This window comes from Sus scrofa, chromosome 4 (genome assembly GCF_000003025.6).
Source record: "Sus scrofa isolate TJ Tabasco breed Duroc chromosome 4, Sscrofa11.1, whole genome shotgun sequence".
Classification (NCBI taxonomy): Eukaryota; Metazoa; Chordata; class Mammalia; order Artiodactyla; family Suidae; genus Sus; species Sus scrofa.
Window position 1 is genome coordinate 116,577,804 of NC_010446.5, and position 22,373 is coordinate 116,600,176.

The window sequence follows — 22,373 nt, forward strand, 5'->3', positions numbered from 1 at the left end:
AATCCTCTAAAGAGTTCTAAGCAGAGATATAACACAATATGACTTAGAATTAAGAGATACCACAGTATGACTTAGAATTTAAGAGAATCACTCTGGTTGGGGATTCGAAAGGTCTGAAGTGGTACAAGGTCCGTAACTGGTGGCTTTTATAATAAACTAGATGAGGGATGATAACTTGGAGCAGCAGGGTGGCAGTGACAGGCTGTAAAATGGTTCAATGCTGGGCAGATTGTAAAAGGAGAGATGAAAATGTCTGCTGATGAAGCTGATAGGAAATGCAATAAAAAAAAAGAAAAAAAAGAAAAAAGTTAAGGTTGAAATCTCACTTTTCAACCATAGAACTAATATGAAGAGGACTATAGGAATGGTTGCATGTACATAATTTTGGGGGTTATTTCTTTTGTTTTGTTTGCTGGAGATGGGGAAGGCATATCAGAAGCTCATCTTTCACCATGTTCAATTTCAGATGTCTATTAACCATCTGAGTGGAGATGTCAAGTAGATAATTGGATATACAGGTCTGAATTGATAGAGAGGTCTGCGAGGAAGAAATGAATTTGGGAGTCATTAGCATATAGATGAGGAAGAATCAACAAAAGAGGCGGAGAAAGGTGGGTCAGGACATAGAAGGAAAACTAGGTGACTGTGGTTGCCCCGAAGCCAAGTGAAGAAATTACTTCAAGGAGGAGACAGCACAAGTCTGATGAGTGCTGTTCATAGATCAAGAAATTTGAGGACTGAGAACTGAGTGTTAGATTTAGCAATGCAGGATCATTAGTAGCCTCGATAAAAGCATCTGTGCAGTAGAAAAGTATGAACAAAAACTTGACTGGGGAAAGAGGAATTGAAGATGACGAGTACAGACGACCCTCAAGAAGGTATGAGGCAAAGGATAGTGAGAAAGGCGGAAAATAAATGGAAAGTAGGACCAAGAAAGTATTGTTTATTGTTTATATCGAAAATAGGAGCTATTGGCAGTATCCGTATCCTGCTGTGAATGATTAATTAAAGTGGATTTGCTGGTGTCAGAAAGAGAGGAAAAGATGAAAAGAGTTGTCCTGCCGTGGCTCAGCAGAAACAAATCTAACATCCATGAGGATGCGGGTTCGATCCCTGCCTCGCTCAGTGGGTTAAGGATATGGCGTGGCTATGAACTGTGGTGTAGGTCACAGACACAGCTTTGATCCCAAGTTGCTATGACTGTGGTGTAGGCTGACAGTTGTAGCTCTGATTCAATCCCTAGCCTGGGAACTTCCATGTGCCGCAGGTGCAGCCCTAAAAAGAAAAAAAAAAAAAAAAGAAGAGTTGTGAGTAGATGACATCACTGTGCTCCAGGGAAGTCAGTCTACGCACAGTGTGGTCCAAGAGTGTCAGAATGAGCATCAGTTAGGAGAATGTCAGGAATGCAAATTATTGGCCCTATGATAGAGCTAATAAGCCCGACTCCCAGGGTGGGACCAAGGAATCTGGGTCTTACCAAGCTTTTCTGGTAATTCCTACACATGAGAGTCTGAAAAGCCCTGATCTAGGGCACAGAGGAGGAACTGACCTTACCTAGTAATGCAAAAATGGATCCGTGGAACAGGAAAAAAGGTAGTCATGTGGAAACTAATGAATAAGTAGGTATAATACCAGTAGTGGGACTAACGGAAGTTCTCTTATAATTGCTTTGACTTCTCAGTGAAGGAGGAATCAAGAACTTCAGTCCTGTTTCTCTGAGTTGGACTATGAGTTCCGGAGACCCAGAATGACTGTGTGTTACTCAGCAGAGGTGTATTATCCTTTTCGTCCACTGTGATGGAATAGAAGGTCGGCATAAGCTTTAAGGCTCTTCCTCTACTTTATGCCACTCTTCCTACTTTTCCTATTTACCAACAAGAGGCTACTTTGTTTTTTCTAGAAGTCACTTTGGTTTATCTGCTGTTTTAGTCAAACTGGGATCCCTAGAAAGCAACACACACACCTACCACACAAATAGCCTTCAAACTAGGAAGTATATTGAGCACTAAAGCAATGTTAAATTTTTGTGCTTAATGAAAAATAAAGTATGTGTAACTGGGTCACCACGCTGTACAGCAGAAAATTGACAGAACACTATAAACCAGCTATAATGAAAAAAAATGAAAATCATTATATATAAAAAAAGTTCCAATGCCAGGATATGCCAATATTACATAAAATTATCTATGTTCTTTTGTGGTTGTTATTTGCTTATTAATTATTTGTATACAGGTTTATTATGAAATACTCTGGATAATAAAAAGTCAGGCTATCATAAGAATCTAGGGAATAAATATATTAATCAATGTCTTTCAGCATTCCATAAGCAATAATGCACTCTTGAAGGTTTTACAGTTATTCATCCACAATGAGATTTTATTTTATTTTTATTTTTATTTTTTTCTTTATTTTTTGTTTAGGGCTGCACCCACAGCATATGGAGGTTCCCAGGCTAGGGGTTCACTGGAGCTACAGCTGCCAGCCTACACCACAGCCACAGAAATGCCAGATCCGAGCCACATCTGTAACCTACACCACAGCTCACAGCAACGCCAGATCCTTAACCCACTGAGCGAGGCCAGGGATCAAACCCACAACCTCATGGTTCTTAATCGGATTCATTTCTGTTGAGCCAGGACAGGAACTCCCACAGTGAGATTTTAAAAAGAAAACAAGTGTGTAATCGGTTCATGTTTTCCGTGAGATTACTAGATTTAGTAATATTAGTAATATTTTCACCACTTACTAGTAATAGAACTGTTTTCCATTTTTAAATAAAAATGTATAAGAAATTATGTATAAGTTATTAAATCCAGAGTTTGTCTTAAAGTCTAAATAAAGTCACTGGTAGTTTTAAGATTGTGCATTCCTAAATTAACCATTCTTGTCATCTATGTAGGATACATTTTTATTAGGTCACTAAGTTTGTGTGGTCTAGTGAAATTAACTCTTTTTTGAACTCCATATGTGGGTACATCACCATCCAGGAACTCTCTCCCACAGGCACTCACATTCAGAATGTAACAATGGAATCTACCTTCTCCCTAAAGTCAGACTTCCACTTGCATTATTTGTCTTGATGAATAGCATTCACCACCCAGATTCCCAAACCTGGAAATTCCCCCAAGCAATTTCCTCTCCCACACTTGTCACATCTATTCAATCACAAAGTGCTATCAATTTTACCCCAATTCTTTATGGAATCCATCCTTTTGAATTCCATTGACAGTGTCTTATTTTAGGACCTCATCATCTCTTGCCTAAACTATGAGAATGTGCTTCTAAGTGACCTTCCTGTCTCTGATATGCTTTGCTTAGAATGCCCATCTATCTGCAACACAAAAATGCCAATGTAATAATTTGACACATAAAACTAGTGACTTCACAGCCTTGCTTCAAATTCTTGAATCACATACAAGATAATGCCGAAACATGTTTGGTTGACTCTGAAGTCCTAGAAGTTGGTAACTACTAGTATTTCCAGCCTCATCTCTTGCTACTCACTCCATGAACATTCATACCATGCTAGTGGAACTGCTGTAACTATAGGCTTTCTTGCCCCAAACACAGATTAAAACACCTCCATAGCATAATTACCTCCTCCATCTACAAACTGGAACACAATTCTGATTATGGTCAATTATGATCAAGTCACTAGATTAGGAGAACAATGCAACCTATATTTAATCACAGCTATTTTTATTTTCCACAAATAATCATCATCATAACTTGAGCCTTTCTATGTCACTGTGTGTCATTTAAACCTGCTTTTTGAAAACAGCATATTATAGCTTTTACACTGTTCATAAAGATCATCAAATCATAAACTTTCACTATTGTTTTCTTTCTGTTCTTCAGTGCAGGTATTTGCATCTCTGGAAAATTACAAGAAGTCTTCCACTTATGTTACAATTTTCTCAATTTCTTCATTTCTTTTTAATTTGCAAATAGCACTTGTTTCCCCTGACATTCATCTTATAGTCTTCTAAAGATGCTATTATTTTGTTGACTGATGGTTCATTAATAAGTACAATTACCATCTGCCATGTTGCAGCTTAAATTATCCAGTAACTGCATGTATATTAGTTTTCGATTTTGGAAATTAAGCTCTTAAAGACAGTCTTCTTCTCTATTAAAGTCAGGTAGAGTTCCAGGTAATTTTTCAAACACCTAGATGTGTAAATCCACTTTACTTTTTGTTATTGCCACATTATGCAAAACTTCAGTCCTTTCTATGAATGCTGTTATTTAATACCATTTAACATATAAACCATTGTGCTTTTATCCTAATTTTCCTGATATGATTTTGGAAAAAGACACAAATAAATAATACTTGGTTTTCTGGGCACTGTGGTTAAAAAATAAGGGTCAGCTCAAATCATGTGGCTGTGTTCTAAAGGAAAGCAAAAAAAAAAAAAAAAAAGGCCGGGATTTCAAGGTAACATATTCAACGCAGATTTGAAGAGGCTCAATATTCACTCTAGTTTAAAGTTGTTTCTGAGAATAAAGGGCACACACACCTCTATAAATATATCTCTTTCAACTTTACTAAAGATATTCTCTTTATTCTCCTGCCAAGACTATTTAAGAAAAATATACATCTTTGGCTGAAAATTCCAGATACAAATAATTCCAGAATTCTAAGGACTCAAAACAATATATATTTTTTCATTTTTATAAGATTCTTTTTCATTTAATTTTCATTCATCCATATTCCCTGCATGTTTTCTCTCGTATTTTATTTTAAACTAGATACATCATACAAGACAATGGCCTCTGATTTATTCCATTTGGGACCTGAGATTTGGATATGGGCAATTTTGTAGTATTTGTAAAAAGAATATAATAAAATTACCCAAAGCCTCAAATTCAATATACATATTTGCCAACAGAATTCTAATAAACCCATCACTGATTTTTAAAGCCGGAAGGGGACTTGGAGAGCATGAGGTCAAATTCCCATATACCACAGGAAGAACAATGAAAAAAGTGAAACCAAGGAATTTAGTCCACTGGCCACTCACTCAACCAAAAGAGAACAAGAAATGAGACCCTCAGACTCCCTGAACCCAAGTCCTGTGGGTTTTTTTTTTTTTTAATAAGTCATATATGTTCTCTCAGGACATAGACTTCCAGTATTTGTCTGTCATTCTTCACAAGGTGAAAACAAGAGTTAACTGAGTTGGCTGTGTGCCTGAGCAACTGCTAAGCATTCACTTGTAAAAGCAGAACCGGGAACCTATGAAATTTCTTTAGCTGAGGCTTTTCTCCAAGGCTGCCTTTTTTTGTCTACTCACATATAAGGTGCCTAGGGTAACAAGTAGTAACTATTAATCACTAGCAATTTTTTAAGAGGCCACAGTGCTAATTTTAGGTTACTATATAAAAAAAAAAAAAAATCCTTACTCAGTATCTAATCACTTGGAAATTCTTTGCAGATTTTGTTTTCATGTTCTGCCTAAAAGAACGCTTTCTCTGCTCAGAGAAATCTGTAGATATTAAGTTTGTGTCTGAAATATGCGCTTTGACAGACCTCAATTTAAGGGTGTATTTTTTCTGAAGGATAAAGAGCAGCTGATTACACTGACAAAAATCCCAGAGGCAGTGAACTCTGTTGATGGGAAGTGACTCAAGTGGAGCAGGAAAAGCTCAGGTTTCCTCCTCCCTCCAACCTCTGCTCTAATAATTACCACCAAGCCCTAACAAGAATCTGTTGTTTGACGATCCAGCAAGGGATCAGGTAAAGGAGGAAAAGGAAGAGCAGGGCACTTCCCGTGAGGGGGCGGGGGGAAGAGGTTCTGTGAGCTTTCCTGTGTGATTAGAGCTGGGGAGTTGATCTCTTTTCATGCTGTAGATGTGGCGTGCTGCAGTCACGCCTCCCGCTGCCAGCCCAGCACCCGGATCTTAATCAGTCACTATGAAAACTCATTAGCTCCACAGCGATGAGTCTTCCACTGCTGAAGCTTGGCGCTGTGCTTAGTACCATGGCAATGATCTCAAACTGGATGTCCCAAACTCTCCCATCCTTGGTAGGACTGAACACCACGAGGCTATCAACGCCAGACACCTTAGTAAGTCACTCTGGTGGGGTTGGCTGTCTTGGGAAGTAAGTGCATTAAACCAATGGGCTTTCTTTTGTAGACTGCAAGGGCTGAGATTTTGTTTCTCTATTTACAGGTCGACTTCAACAAATACAATATTTCTGTGGTAACTTTAGGCGTGGATATTCCTTTATGAACACTTTAAAGTTACATCAAAGAATAAATGAGCTGTCTGAGAAATTAGTTGTGAAAGGAAATATTAGGCTCATTAATACTTAGGAATGGAAAAGCTTTAATTTATATTATTCTGAGGTTTTAAAGGATTCTCATTAAAATCTGTTCTGTTCTTATTATTTTACTCTTCTTTTAACATCTATAAAATCTCCATAATTTTTTCTACAGAGTATGCTATAGAGTACATTCTAGCTACTCTAGTTTTCCTACAGCAGGTTCTTCCTTGGAATTCAATTCCTGTGACTATTTGCAATGCAGTCAGTCAGAGAAACCAACCTCTGTAAAACATAAATGAATGAAAAACCCTTGGCAATTTAAAGCCTGTAAAAAAATCCTTTAAGAGAGCTAAGAATCAGGAACAACAGAAAACTTACTTGATAAAATCATTTCCCTGTACTGTTTAATTTTTTTATGAAGAATTCTCCTGTCACAAGGCAAATTCCTGTAGTCTCCATTCACCTACAGTTAATGGCTTTTTAACGCTTCCCACATTAAATAACAAAGTCTTCTCTCATTGTTTGAAGCATCGTTCAGTTAGCAATACTTTCAAATTTCAAATAAAAATGAAACGTACTGGTTTTTCGGATAGAAGTTTACAATTTCAAATAGAAGGAATATCCTGGAAAAACAACTTCTCTGCTAGCAAATAAAAGGTACAGACACAATGAGTATTTGGAGCTCTAATACCTGTTTTTTACCATTAGATTACTCCAGTAGATTAGACAAAGTCAGCTACTTAAAAAAAAAAAAAAAAAAAGGCAACTCTCCATTTTCAAGACTTGTTTGCAGTTACTATTAATAATTACTCTATCAATCAATGTGAAAGTAACTGAGTAGAGTCAGCTGAAATTAATTACATAATTTGCCAGATTCACCCAGGGGTCAGGGCACCAGCAGAGCACATGCGACGCGCACTTTGACCTGCGTTTACATTTTGACATCCCTTGAGTCACGTATGGTACGTCGGAGCCTGTGTTAATGAGACTCCCCTCCTTCCCTGCATGCCATGTGGGACAGGATGTAAAAGAGACTTGTAGTTATAAAGAAAGCATGATGCGGCATCAATAAGCAATTACAAAACAAATTCACATCATTTAATATTTACTAATCCAGATTTCCTCAATGTTCAAGTACCTGGTGGTTTTCAACAACTTCCTTGTTGAATTAACTCTTTCAGGAAATGACTCTAAACTAAGCAATTCATGAATAAGTTCTGTTTCAAACTTGGTACCTTGGTTCTGAAATATACATTTTTTGGTGTGTATAGATATGGGTTTGGTTTATTCCTATCTGCTACTGATGGAAGGGAATCTGCTTTCCAAAATTATGCTTGGTTCTTCTAGCATTTCTAGCTCTTTTATGAGTTTAAAGTAAATTCATTATCTTTACCTTCTGACTGGTTGAAAATATAAAATATTGGTATGGTCTATGAATGTTCTGACATAACTGAATCTGCCTTTGAGTGACCAAAAAAAAAAAGTTCATAAAAGTTTACATGATAGTATTCACTGAAATGGAAAAATCAGGTTGCAAAACTGTTTGAGTGTGTGTGTGTGTGTCCATGTTTTACAGAAGTGGCATACTTTACAGAAGTAATTTCCCCACCTTAACTATTCAAGTAACTGCTCATATCTTAGGATTCCCATGGTGAAAAATGAATGAATCTGTAGTTCCTAGATTATGATCATAAAATATTAATGCTGGAAAGGATCTTAGAAACTATCCAGGTCAGTTATTTTTACACTATTTTTAGCAGCAGTGCCTTTTATTTCCTCCAAACTAAATCTTATGTAACAAATGCAGAATAAGTATTTGTTGAATGAAACCTGAAGCGGAAGTCCAGTATATACAAGAGGTCATGGGTCAAATAATAACTGAGGAGGGGAGGCATTTACTGGGCCTCTACCATCTGCCCCCCGCCCACACAACCAACCCCTTTCCCTAGTCAAAATCTCTCCACAGGAACCTTAGAAACTCTCAAGAGCTTTGCTGGAAGTAGGACTGATCTCATCCAATCTCCTCACTCTGCAGGTGGGAAGACTGACCCCCAAATGAGTAAGTGTCTAAAGAGAGTCCCCCAGCTGGTTAATGACAGAGCCAAAGGTGGCAGCAAGTCACCTGGCTGTGGTTCTGACGAGCGAAGTCCTCTCACCCGCTTCTGCTCATCCTTGCCCCTCCTGGCCCCCAGTGCCACATGAAGTTCTCTCCGCCTGCTCAGGTGGTTTCCTGTGACCCTGGACTCCACTTTCCTCAGGAGAGTTAACAGTTGCTTTAGGAGGGTTTACAGTTCCTTTCCCAGTAGGCAGAGCTATGACGTCCAACCTTTTTCAACTTTCTCACTCTATGTTCTCAGTTTTAGGCAGGATGAATGGTATAAGCTTTCAACTGTATATTCACTCCCCCAAAATGAATGAATGAATAAATGACATAGGTCTTCAGATTTGTTTATGAGTGTCTGTGGGATGTGCAAATGGCAAATAGTACAGATTTTTACAAATATGAATGTGGTCCCTCTTTAGAATGGCATTCTCAAATGATCTTTAAAAAAAACAAAAATAAGAAAAGACAGGGTTTTAATCATTAAAGGCAATTAAATCTGTTTATGGCAGGTATCTCTGAAAGAGGCAGTGTACATGTGACTGTCTCAAAAGCTGAGAGGTTTTAAATTTCCAGGATATTCTGGTTAGTAAGTAGTTCAACACGGCTCCTTATTAGAAGAATAAGCTCCCTCTTGTTTCTCTTAGAATCACGAAACCTCTCTTTATCCTCCTCTTTGGCCCTGTTTTCGTTCTTTCTTTTTCCTTCTAATCTATCGCTGGGCCCATCCGCCTTTGGAGGAGCTAATGCCTACAGAGGCAAAACCTAGGCTCTGAGAAAACTCTGGCTCCCTCTGGCATTTTTCTCTGATGCAGACTAACTTCCCCCTGAGGCTGAGCTTCTGAGAAATCCCCCATGCTGTGGACTCCACACCAGGAAGAACCTAGAAAAGAGCAATTAAACAACAGAGGACATTCAGCAGACACCAGCTGCTCTCAGGCATCCCCTCTGCTGGGGTGGGGAGAGGCCTCCAATGGACCTGTGGGCACAAGTCATTTGTTTTGCTACATTTTCAAAAGTCTAACTGGCTTCCCCTCAGAAATAACTACTCCAAGGAGTGAGTCAGTTTTATGTTCTGAAAAGCAGTAGAGTACCCTGATACAAACTTGCAATACTCTCTAAGGTTCTTAATTTACCAGCTTGTTTTAGTCCTAGATGAAGAGATCTGAAACCTCTGTTCTGTACCACTGTTTTTCTGCCCCAAGTTCTTAGGCAATGCACGTTCTGTGAAAGCACAACTAAAGAAATTAAGGAGATGTGTAAGAGAACAGAAGGGTAAATCTTCAAAGTCAAAGAGAATGTGATAATTACCCTTTTGGAGTAAAACTGTGACACATAAGAGATTAGATTTCTTCGTGTTTAAGAACTTAAAGCAGAAGTAGAGCCAAAGGGGGAAAACTGCAAAGAGAGAAGCTCAGATCCAACCCTTCAACTTTCCACCAGGAGAAGGGGCTGCCTACGAAGCTGTGACATTCCTATTACGCCGAGTTCAAGTGGAAACACAATATACAGACGTATCACTGAGTGGAAAGACACAGGACCAGACACGACTTCTAAGTGCTTCCCAGCTCCAAGTCATTGCCATTTCCAGAAATATCAGCAGAAGTGATCAATCAACCTAAATTTGATGGTGTCTTTGATTTTTTTGTTTAACTGTTTCTTGTTGTTTTTATGGTTGTTTTTCTCAGAGCCGTGAGGTTGTCCTGAGTGAAGAATATACATTTCTTATTTCCGTTCCAACTAGTCTCCTCAGAAATAGGAAAAAACTGCTAGGCAGTGACATCTTTATTAACACATCCTCCAGAACACAGCTTCTTTTAGCGTGGCCTGTCAACATCTCTATAATGCCTGTCCTCACATTTCTTCTCTCTCCACGACCGAAGCCATAAGCATGCTACACCACGTTTCATTCTCTGAGATCTAACCCATCCTCAGATAGAAAATTTAAAAGGCGTTTTCATCAGGTATCTCCACTCTAAATCGAATAGGTTTTAGTAAATGGATTTTTTTCTGCTTTATCCTCCCCTACCTTGTGTACCACTTTCAAATAAGCTGGATCCCTTATTTCTTTTTGCCTCAGTCTGTACTTTTATAAAATGCCCAGAAACTCAGCAAAAAAACATAAGACGCAGCCATGTTCAACTAGTTGATTTTGTCTTCTTCCAAGGTTCAGAATTCTGTCTCTTTGCCTGCCCCTCCACCTGTGTCTTGCCAAGCCTTTCCTGCTCCCGTAGCTCCTCTGGAGTTCCAGCTGCTACCTGTTTCCATACCATTTGGACAATGTGCTCCACCTACCTGGGTACATCTCCTCTAAACTGCAGTTTTCTGGGCCATTGGTGAAAGGACATAAGCCATCTCTCTGCATTTGTCTATAGGGGATGCACATAAAGAGTCTGAAAGTTGGAGGAGACCCGTGTAAGTCCTACATGTGACATTTACTAAATGGGTGATTTGGGAAAACATTGCTTAAGTTCTCTGAGCTTCGGTTTCCTCATAAATAAAATAAGATCATGTCTATTTCTAAAGGCAGTTGGTTCAAAAGAAGTGAGACTAATAGGAGAAGGGGTTTCATAAAAAGAAAAACATATCGAATTGCAAGATATTTTGATTTTTACTTTTAACACAATCCTCAGGATCCTTCTTTTCTGGTACAAAGCCCCTTAAGTTCTGAGAGATTTCTCACATAGTGGCTTTATATTTATAAAATAAAAATTGGTAATTGAATTGTAAGCAAAGAATCCAAACTTGACATCCAATTGTTAAAATTATCAGTTTAATTCTCCTAGAGCTTCCTTAAATATTTCATGAGTTGGGTAATATTAAAATCTACTAAACAGATCATGTTCACAAAAGAGAACGGTGTGTCAGTCATCACTGTGATTAGCAATACTTTGGCTAGAAATAAACCACATGCACCCTCCAGGTCCAAGGACTCCCCTTCACAGGAGTCCAGAAAATGCTAGCAGCATTATCGTCATCTTATGGGACAGGGATTTCAGATAACTTGTGGTACAGTGTGGTGGTGAAGCTTCCAAGCTCTGAAATCAGACTGTGCAAGTAGAAACCCCACACTGCATGACCCTGAGCAAGTTCCTTACTGTATTTAAATCTCACTGTCCTCGCTTATAAAGTAGGCAGAATAACAGCACCTAGTCCGGGGAGTTATTGTGATACTCAAAGACAGTAATGTATGTGACCTGCCACTAAGGCCAGGTTCCATAAACGTTTGCTATTACTATTACATGAGTTTTACTGACACCTAAATACTTGCTCTAATAAGTTAAAATGGGAGCAGGTCTTTTCTCATTGGTATCCCAAAACCTTCTAAATACTTCTTTCCACCTGAGTTCTTGGTTGGTTTTATTTTGATCCTCTTTTCAATGCCAATATGGGGACCCTAAAAGAGGATTAGAGAGGCTCATAAAGCTTCCTTTATTTACCACTAACCCTGACACAGAAGTCTCCATCAAACCCCACATCAAATAAGCATCCTTTATGTTGGCATTTTTCTCTCTGCCTTCTTCTTGCCAAACAGGTAACTTGTTACAGTTGAGATCATACAACTAACTCTACAGCAGATAAGGCCATGGCTCTTTTCAGTAATTCTTACAGGAAGACAATTGAAAGTACAAACAAGACTAGAGTCTACTTTTATTGAGCTGGCACTTCAGGAAGAATGCTAAGTGAATATCAAACCCTGTTCACCTTTTCTGCATCCCTCATTCCAGGAAGCAACTGACACCTGCCCTGACATGATAAGCTCCTCACTAGTTAGCCAAACACCTGGCAAGTGAACATCAATATTAGTGCTGCCAGGTTTAATAATCAGTGTTTGCACTGGTGGTAAAGATATTTTAATACTCTAATTGGGTGGCCCTTGTTCCTTTATATGAAAGCTAAATGTATTCTAGTGACAAGTCTTCATTTTCTGACATATTTGAGATTTGTGTCCAATGTTACAGGAAGCTTTGTTGAAACTATAGGACTTATATCAAGATATATTAGTTCCATACTGTTACTCAGCCTAAACTTTTGATTATATCATTGAAACTACACTGCTAAGCTGTTTTCCATCTCTATTCTATAGATAATCTCTTTACACTTTTTCTTCTTTAATTCGAAAAGGAGAACACGAAAAATCTTTAATAGCATATCCGACTCTAAAAATATGTAATTCTAAGTATGACTTTCTATCCTAACTAGAGAGTCAGGCATAAATGCTAGAAAGAAGGAATGAATAGAAATGTGACAGAAAGAATGATAATGAATCTCACATCCCAGAAATAAAAGGCAGCAAACGACACTTCTGTGAACTATCTGAAAAAGGAGACTGCAAGACAGGCTTGGCACCTTTTGCTTTTCATTATAGATCAAGGACAAGGACTGTGACATCTTTATGAGTTTTGTGAGTTTATAATTTATAGTTTCCCCATGATTGTTGTTGGAATGCCTATAAGCACTGTAGCAATTATCTCTAAAGCCCTTGAAAAGAAAAAGAACTGTGTGTTGGTTGATGGTATGCAGTGAGCCGGGCCTGGGAGAGAATAAGTGGGAGGTTATATCTGTTTTGCTACAAATTCTGAGGCAGAAATCCTATAGACAATGGAAGATAGCAATGGAAGATCTGTGAGGAGAAAAATCACCCTGGCTTAGCCCTAAGAATCTGCTTCCTACCAGGCAAAGCATTCCAGTCTAAAGGCAAACAGACTGGCCCACTAACACCGGGCACTGTGCAAGATTGTTCTCCATTGGCCTTCATTCACCTCCCTGCCCCTATCCCCATCTCAGCCCTTCTCACATCCTTGCTTGGCCTAGCTCCTTCAGCCTGATTCATTAAATACCCTCTTTTCTGGACAATATTTGTTTTCCCATATCCTGATCACATAAGAAATACCATCTTATCTGCTGATTCCCTGGAAACCATACAAGGGAAGACAGAGAAAGGCTGAAGAATTTCAGATCCCAGCTGTAGAAGTAAGCCAGAGCTTAGCTAGAAGGAGGCCCATTGATTTATCTGATATTTCCACAGGGAAAAGAAACTCAATTGCAAACTGGATGGTTTGTCTGTGAAACATCTGTTAGGCAGCTTTTTCAATATCCATATGGTTGACCTTTAAAAACAATTATCTGGACATTCACCATCACATTGATGTAGCCAGAGCACTGGAATTAAAAGCAAGACTCCATGCTATGCAGTGCAAGAAGGAGGCCCCTGCACTTGGGATGTGGCTGGTCCAAACTGTGGTGTTCCATGAGTGTAAAATGTACCCTCACTTTCACAGAGTGAACAAAAAAGGGAAGAAAACAATATAAAGTATCTCAGGAATAATTTTTGTATTGATCACATGTTGCAATGATGGTATTTTAGATATACCGGGTTAAATAAAATACATTATTAAAATTAATTTCACTTGTTTCTTTTTACTATTTTAAATCTGCCCACTAGAAAATGTAAAATTATACCGGTGACTTTCATTTTACTTCTCTTGGACAGTACTGCTTTAACTTCATACACAGTTCTGCCATATACAAGCTGTGCCTTCTTAGGCAGGTTAACGAATGTTCTCTTCTATGAAATGGGAATAATAACAACGTCTGCTTCTTAGCAACCTTCTATGTACTCTTGCATCAGCAAGTTAATGGATGTGAGCTGTCCCTTAGAATAGGGCCTGACCTTGAACAGGTAGCATTCTTCAGCCTCAGCAAACCCCAAAGAAAACTCAATTGAGAGCTCAGCCACTGATAGGCAGCAGCTGGAAGAATGAATGAGTGCCTCTCTAGATGGTGCATGAAGACATCCCCAACAACTTCTGATTGTACAAAGCAGAATGCATTCTCATAGCCCAGTTCTTCCTGACAAATAACTAGACAAAAAAAAAAATGAGTTACTTATGTTCATACTTGATAGAACATACTTAACATGGCAGATAGGAAAGAGCTAATATATCCTGTGGATATAGACTAATTATTGAAACAGTACATAGGCAAGACAATACTAGTCAACTTATATTAAGTGCCTAATGAATAGTGCATATGATCCTTCAGAACAGGTAGAAACCATGATGAGTGAGTCAACTGAAGGTTTAAAAAGGAAGTGTTCCAAACAGGAGAAGCAAAATATACAAAGACATTAATCAAGGCTACAGGCTTTCAGGACACTTAAAGGTTAATCTGGCTGGAAAGAAGTTTCTTGTAGGAAGATACAGGAGGTAAAACTAGAAACATAAATAGGAGGCAGATTCCAGTAGAAGAGGAATGTCTCTTTAAGCTCAGGTTCCAGGGAGACAAGGTGATAAATACACAGAAGTAATTTAGGAAGATCAATCAGGCAGCCTATGCTAAAATACTATCTTTAACTCCTCCTAGACAGTATATCCTTTGAAAAACAATGCTGATCTAATTATTTTTACCTTATACTCTCATATGATACCTCCCCAGTTTCATGAATAATTGGCCCCTCAATACATGGGAAACTCTCTGGGATAGGACTTTGCTTCAGAATATCACACATGAATAATATCAGAAATATATAAATATATACTAATTACCATTTTCTGTTGAGAAAAACAAGCTAACAGATCTTACGTAGAAAGGCTGGTGATATGTGACTAAGTATTTAGCATATATTTCTCAAGCTGCATTAAAATGTCCAAATATGACAGAAAGCATTAGGAAGTGGGACAGGATCAATAATAGTTAATAAGATGGAATCATAAGAAAAAAGATTCTCTTTCTGGGCATTGATAATGAAAGTGTAACTGAATGAAGCTGTGCTGCCTATGTGAAATGTCCGTTCTCTTTCTTTTTAACTTTAGAGAATAAAAACACAAACTTTAATTTTCAAAAAAGATGCTTTGCGTAAAATGATACAAACCCCCACCTTCTTTATCCCATAATGGTAGTCCGTGTTTTGTGTGTTTGCTGTTGATTTCCTCAGACTCAGATCAGTCCCAAAGAAGGGTGGCAAGTATACAGCTCAGCACAGGATCCTGATGGACGATGCATTTGCACAGTGGTTGCTCCAGAACAAAACCTGTGTTCCCGGGATGCCAAAAGCAGGCAGCTTCGCCAGCTGCTGGAAAAGGTAGGTGTCCCCTGTCCCCTGTCCCCTGTGGATATTTTTATTGAAATCTACCATCCTTTGAAAAGGAAATATGGGGAAGCAGGCAATGGTGAGGAAGATTCTTCCAATTTTTGTCCCCTTTCTCAAATAAATATTTTTCTCTTCCCTGAAAGTACTACCTGAAGCTTCCTGCTCTGTTGTTCTATTTATATGACGTTTATTTTTCCCAACCTTGCCTTAAGACTGGCTTTCTGTCATATTTCTTAATATTGAGTCAATCTCTCCTTAGAAAAAAAAAATATGATGTCTTATTCTGATGCCAGAAATTTAGCTTCAACTCTCAAGATCACACTAAGTTCTTTGAGCTCAAACTTTTGGATTTCATTAATAACCCTGCAGGGAAGTTAAAATAAAGCAATATGCAGGCTATCTGGACAGATAATGAATAATTCCAAGTATTTATCATCATTCTCTAAGTCACTCCTCTGAACAGTAAGCTCTTCAACTTCATTCAATAGCATTCTCTCCATATAATTTACTTAACCTGATCCCTAACAGTCAAATGCTGAATGCCCTTGATTTATTCTCTTTCACAGATAAAAGTTATCTCATGTAAGGTTATTTATGCTTAGTTTAGGGAGGGAAAAAAAAATAATGAATGGTCTTTCAATTTTTCTCATTCAAACTTTCACTGTATTGGCCTCTGAATATAGTTGGGCAGCTGAGGTGGCCAGACCGATGGAAGTATGACAGGATATTTGAACTTTAAATACCTTCGGGGATAATACAATAAATTAGGTAGTAGGTGTTTTTAGAGGATATCATGCTCAACAATTCGCTCCGTGAAATATCATTTCATGATTAGCTACATAATTATGGCACTGAATAGGAACATTTTACAGTGAATTAAGAGAAGCTAGAGAAACGAAAGTACTCAATTCATTAATACAGACATCCCTACTTTATGCAATTTTAGGCCTAGCCACAATAACTCTTTTCCACTGTCATATAATTAAAATAATTTTCCTCGGTGTACATTATTTGGAAGTATATTGATTCCTTGAGATTTTACGAAGACTTTTTTTCATACTTTCAATGCAAAGATTCATCTCTATTTCCTGTCCTTATTCTTGGAATTATCACCATCTATTTCTCTCTTCTTAAGTCTCTTTTCAAAAAAAGATCCAGTCTTCCCTGTTCCTTCAATATCTGTCCCCTAGACAAGAGTAAATGTAATTGTCATTCAAGTTCATGACTCTAGCTAATGTGCCTCTCAACTGCTGGAAGTCATGACATACGAACGGTGATTATTCTCAGGTATCGTTTTCCAACCCAGATTTTCTTTATATGAAAAAAAAATCAAATATATAATTTAGTAGTGTTTGGTTACTAGAGAAATTAATTATGTTGGTAAAAAGATTTAATCTTTAAAGTTCAATTTTGTTTTTATTAACTTGTATTTCTTCTCCGATTACTTTCCTCTCCAATCTTCTTTTCTATGCAAAACTATCTTTTTCCTACATTAACTCTAGTGGGAAACATTTCCTTAGACACTGTACTCTTATTTGTGTTCTATTTTCAGGAGAGCACTGCATACATATCCACACACAAACTAAGGCATTTCTACAAAAACCAGTTGAAAAAATTCAAATACACTATGAATGTCAGGAAGTAGATTCACCCTCAACATGTCCAAAGTGAAATACATTCCAGAGCCATGATAAACCGCGAATTAATGAAAGATGAATTAGGCCAAAAAAAAAGTACAACTAAGGAAGTTGACAGAAAGCAATCACTGCAAGGCATACGTCTACTCCATCCAATTGGCTGTCTGTTTATGTTCTGAAGAAATTCCAAATGTAGTTCCCATTGTGACTCAGTGGTAATGAACACGACTACTATCCATGAGGACGTGGGTTAGATACCTGGCCTCATTCAGTGGGTTAAGGATCCGGCATTGGCCTGAGCTATGGTATAGGTTGCAGACGAGGCTCAGATCCTGTGCTGCTGTGGCTGTGATGTAAGCCAGCAACTGTACCTCAATTCAGTTCCTAGCCTGAGAACTTCTACGTGCCATATATGCGGCCCTAAAAAAAGTGAAAGACAGAAAGATGGAAGGATGGAAGGAAGGAGGAAGAAAGAGAAAGGGAGAGAAAGAGGGAGGAAGAAGAAAGGACAAAAGAAAGAAATTCCAGACAATCACAGCTTTAAAAATTCATCAATACCTAAATGACAAAAAAACAAAATTCATTAACAAAATCAAGGTCATCACAAAGCAGATTTATCAAACTCACTATTTGGTAGCATTATGCCAACAGAGGAATGGTAAATTGGGTGCACTATTTAGAGTGGCCTGAAGGAAGCAAGCAGCACTGGTTTGCTGCACTGAACACCCCCCCACCCCAAACAAAATAAACAAACAAAAACCCCAAAGCAGCATTCCTTATTCAGACAGAACCAGTCCTCTGCTGACTTCCCTACAGTTTATATGTATCCAAGGCACCAATGGCAAACAGGAGAATGATCATTAAGCCGCCCATTTACTATCAACCAAAGGATTGATTTAGTGATATAATAAGGGGATATTCTTAGGAAGAATAACATTAATAACAATAATTCCCATCTACTATATTTTTATCTGCTCCATTCAACCCTTATAGCAGAGGTAGCAGTACTTCTAAGTTTACTAAAAGGAAACTGGTGCCTTGTGTCAGTGTCACTCAATCAGGAGACTGTGGAGCTCTGCCAGACCAACTTTGCATTTCCTCAACACCATGCCACTGTCATTCAAAATGTCCCTGGTGGTACCCACGCTTATTAAACTGATGCTGTCGAATATGTTAAGCAAATATTTATAATACTGAATATTCAAAAAAAATACAATTGGTTTCACAATTAGGTCTTAATGAGTCCAAACTAAAATTTTTCACTTAAAAAAAAATATATGTCTATTAATCAGGTAGCTTCTCTGTACAGTCTTGCATGGCCCAGGTCAATATTCCCTGAAGTGTGATTTTTTTTGGACTAGGATGCTGGTGACATCCTCTCAACAAAATAACTTTAAGAAACATGGGTACACGACACTTCATTCGTGAAGATTCCCATCACACAGTTTAACCCTAAAGGTTCTATGAAAACCTACAGTAAAGAAATCTCTATTTTTGTTAACTCCATGCTATCCAAACATATTGAACCATAGAGCTTTTTTTTTTTTTTTTTGAGGTAGCCTCCTCACTAATTATAAATGAAAGCAAAAATCGAAGTTAATTTATATTTAAGTTCAGAAAGGCCTCATTTTACTTATACAAAGAACCGAGATAAATAAAAAGTTCAAAAAATGATCAGTGAAGGGGGATCATGAGCTTGCCACACTATGCAGAGAGAATCTACACAGGGACATGTATAGAAAGCTGAACGGCAGAATGTCAGAGACAAGGAGACTAAAAGAGGAACCAGAGCAAATGCATCTCCTTCCGACAAGTACAACCTCGGGGATCCAGTCTCAAGTGTCATTAGGAAACTGATTCTCAGTGGGTCTCCATAACCACAGGGAAACTACACAGTTCTAGGTACAGCCAGCAGGAAAAGCAAAAGGCAGCCCAGAACCATCCTTTCCAGTTAGCTCCATCTCTAATGATCACCCCAAATGCAGCTCTTACAATTAATTATATGATTCGGCAATAGTGAAGGTCACCATCAAGTGTCAGCAAAAATTCTCTCGGTGCATTTGCCTATAACACAAAGTTGAAAATTAACTTGACGGGGTAAATTAGAGGCAAAATAAAAGAGAGCCTGTTTTAATTTTATCCAGAATATCTCACTTACCTATCATTTTCTAATTGTATGGACTCTGCCTAAATATACAGAAGTCCTAGGAGAACATTGGCCAGTGATGAGTATCTTCAAATGTAATATTTAAATGTGTAGACAGTTTCTTTAACATAAATGGCTTAACCCTCCCTCTCTCCACCTCCTTCTGTTTATGTCTCTTTTACATACACACACACATGAACGTGCAGATATCTAAGATAAAATGGAGTATATAAGCAAAAAAAAACATGGAGAGAGATATGGAAGGATTAGAAAAATACATAAAGAGTTCCTGTTGTGGCTCAATGGAAATGAATCTGACAGGTTCAATCCCTGGCCTTATTCAGTGGGTTAAGGATCCGGTGTTGTTGTGAGCTGTGGTATAGGTCACAGACACAGCTCAGATCTGGTGTTGCTATCCTGTGGTGTAGGCTGGCGGCTACAGCTCCAATTCGACCCCTAGCCTGGGAACCTCCATATGACTTGGGTGCGGCCCTAAAAAGACAAAAAAAAGGAAGAAGAAGAATATATAATAGGTTGTTAATATTAGTTTTCTGGTGTGGGTGATGTGTGGGTGGAAGAGAAGTAACAAAATAAATACTGTAGAAAGAGATCTCTGGTAAATACTGCATAAAATCTGCCTGCATAAAATTATATTTATATATGCATAAATGAATACATGAAAGCATGAGCTCAAAAAATGGTGGGATTCAGGTGAGTTTTACTTCATATATTTCATGTTATTCCATATGTTTTTAAATAAACATGTATTATTTTGTAACACATAAAGAGTTATTTTTATTGTAAAACTTATGAGTTACAAATAAGAAAGGGATGATTTGTTTGGAGAGAGAAAAAAGTATTTGAGAATAAAAGATAAAATTATAAAAGATCTTTACATTTGCTTTTCTCACTTTTCTTATGGAAATCCCTCCATGTTGAACAGTGTTTCTCAAAATGCATAAACATAGGAATCACTTACGGATCTTGCTAAAGTAAACGTTCTGACTCAATAGCTCTGTGCGGGGGCCCCAAGATTCCGCATTGCTCACCAGCTCCCAGGTGACGCTAAAGCTGTTGCTCTTTAGGAGTTCCCGTCATGGCGCAGTGGTTAACGAATCCGACTGGAAACCATGAGGTTGCGGGTTCGATTCCTGGCCTTGCTCAGTGGGTTAAGGATCCGGCGTTGCCATGAGCTGTGGTGTAGGTTGCAGATGGCTCGGATCCCGCATTGCTGTGGCTCTGGCGTAGGCCGGTGGCTACGGCTCCGACTAGACCCCTAGCCTGGGAACCTCCATATACTGCAAGAGTGGCCCTAGAAATGCCAAAAAAAAAAAAAAAAAAAAGCTGTTGCTCTTTAGACAACACTATGAGTACCAAAGTATAGAGATCTGTCTCATTCTTTATTTTATTCATATTCCATTCCTCGGCTCATTTAACCGCTCTTCCATTAGAGGCTTCCAGTTTTCTGGATTTTGCTGCTATACCAATTAGAGAAGGCTGTCTTTCCCCACCTCAACATGGTTTATAGGTCACGTATTTTCCACTTCTAAGAGCCTGGTGCCATCACCTTAATATAGGTTTATTGCCTATCTACCAAACACTTGATATGGTGACCATTTTCTAGGTCTCTTAAACAGGAGGCTCTCCCAGAGGAGGTAGCCCGGTGCTACCACCCCTCACCTGGCACAAAGCAGTCTGACCCGTGGGGGAAGTTCGGATGCAGCCTGAATTAACTGTACTGGATGGAATGCACTCTGTATCTGTTGGACACTTCACTACCATCCGCAATTGCCAAGCCTCTCAGACCTTGGAGACCTCAGAGTTATACTTAGAAAAACAACTTATTTTAACATTTAACAGATAGAACCATTATAAGCTTACAAAGCTCTAGAATGAATAGTCTATTTTTTTTAAGTTTATTTTTCTGATATATTAAATTCTTACTTACATTCAGGCATTTCTAACACCAGAATGTTATTCCATTATTTCTTGCCCAGGTATAACTTTCTCTTGCTAAATGTTTTGAATGTTTATCATGAAGAATTGTCCTTCTGAAAGTTGTCCTGTAGAAATGCAATTATGGATGTGGCACTTCCAGCTGTGAATATTAATGGCATTTTTGCTACTTCTGCAGTGACTGCATATACCAGTAAACAGATAATAATGCACAGCCAATGTTCTTGTTCAACAGGTTCAGAACATGTCCCAGTCTATTGAAGTCTTAAACTTGAGAACTCAGAGAGATTTCCAATATGTTCTAAAAATGGAAACCCAAATGAAAGGTCTGAAGGCCAAGTTTCGGCAGATTGAAGATGACCGGAAGACACTAATGACCAAGCATTTTCAAGTAGGTTTGACTTCAGCAATATCGTCAATCCAATGAGACAAGGAGTACGATGGACAGCCACTATGGCACTCAGCTAGAAAGCACTGTGCATTGGCCTATACATGAAAGGTTAAAGCTCACTGGGGACGGCAATCAACTCTCCGCTGAAACTGACCGTTAGCTGGCAGGAATGCACAGAAGACTTGCTTTAAAAAGAGCCTCACCCTATGCAAGCTAGGTGGAGACTCTGGATATATTTAAAGTCATTTCAATAAGTATGACAATAAGAAATCTAGGAAAATTAATAATCAGGTTTATCAAAGTTTTTCTGATGATTTTATGCTAACATAAAGAGAAAAACAGAGAATATAAATTATTAAAAGAGGCAACAGTACCATTATTAATAGCACAACAAAGAGGGCTGTTTCATAATTTGATACCAAAAAGTATTTTTTTAGACTTTAGGCTGTTTATTGGCAATTATCCAGAAACAGTAAAAAAATGGAGAAACAGAGCTTTTAAGCAGGGTTTGTGGATTTTTGTTAACTCTGTATGACACTGCCATAGATTAAAATCTATGATAATGTCATTTGAGTCTCTATTCTAAATAAACAGTCTGCCTTACAAAGGCATAGCATGTAGCTTAAAAAACGTACTATGACTTTATGAACTTCATGAATCTGCTTTCCCTGCTGAGTAGGAAGTGAGATTCATGCGATCCACCGCTGACGGTGAGGGAGTGGGCCTGAATTCAAGCTCTTGGTCAAACACAGAAGGGCTTTCCACACATAACTGTGAT

General features: G+C 38.3%; 1 protein-coding gene and 1 long non-coding RNA gene across 2 annotated transcripts in view; both read left to right on the plus strand.

The window, feature by feature from the left end:
• The window catches only part of OLFM3 (olfactomedin 3), a 197,246-nt gene that overhangs the window by 148,915 nt on the left and 25,958 nt on the right, over positions 1-22,373 (plus strand). Inside the window, 2 exon segments of the mRNA XM_021090127.1 lie at positions 15,310-15,456; positions 21,440-21,595. Of these exon segments, the coding sequence (XP_020945786.1) occupies positions 15,310-15,456; positions 21,440-21,595 (303 nt within the window).
• Positions 5,947-13,777, plus strand: LOC110260370. Its single transcript, XR_002343563.1, has 2 exons — positions 5,947-6,071; positions 6,178-13,777. It is a non-coding gene; the product is annotated as an uncharacterized LOC110260370 (long non-coding RNA).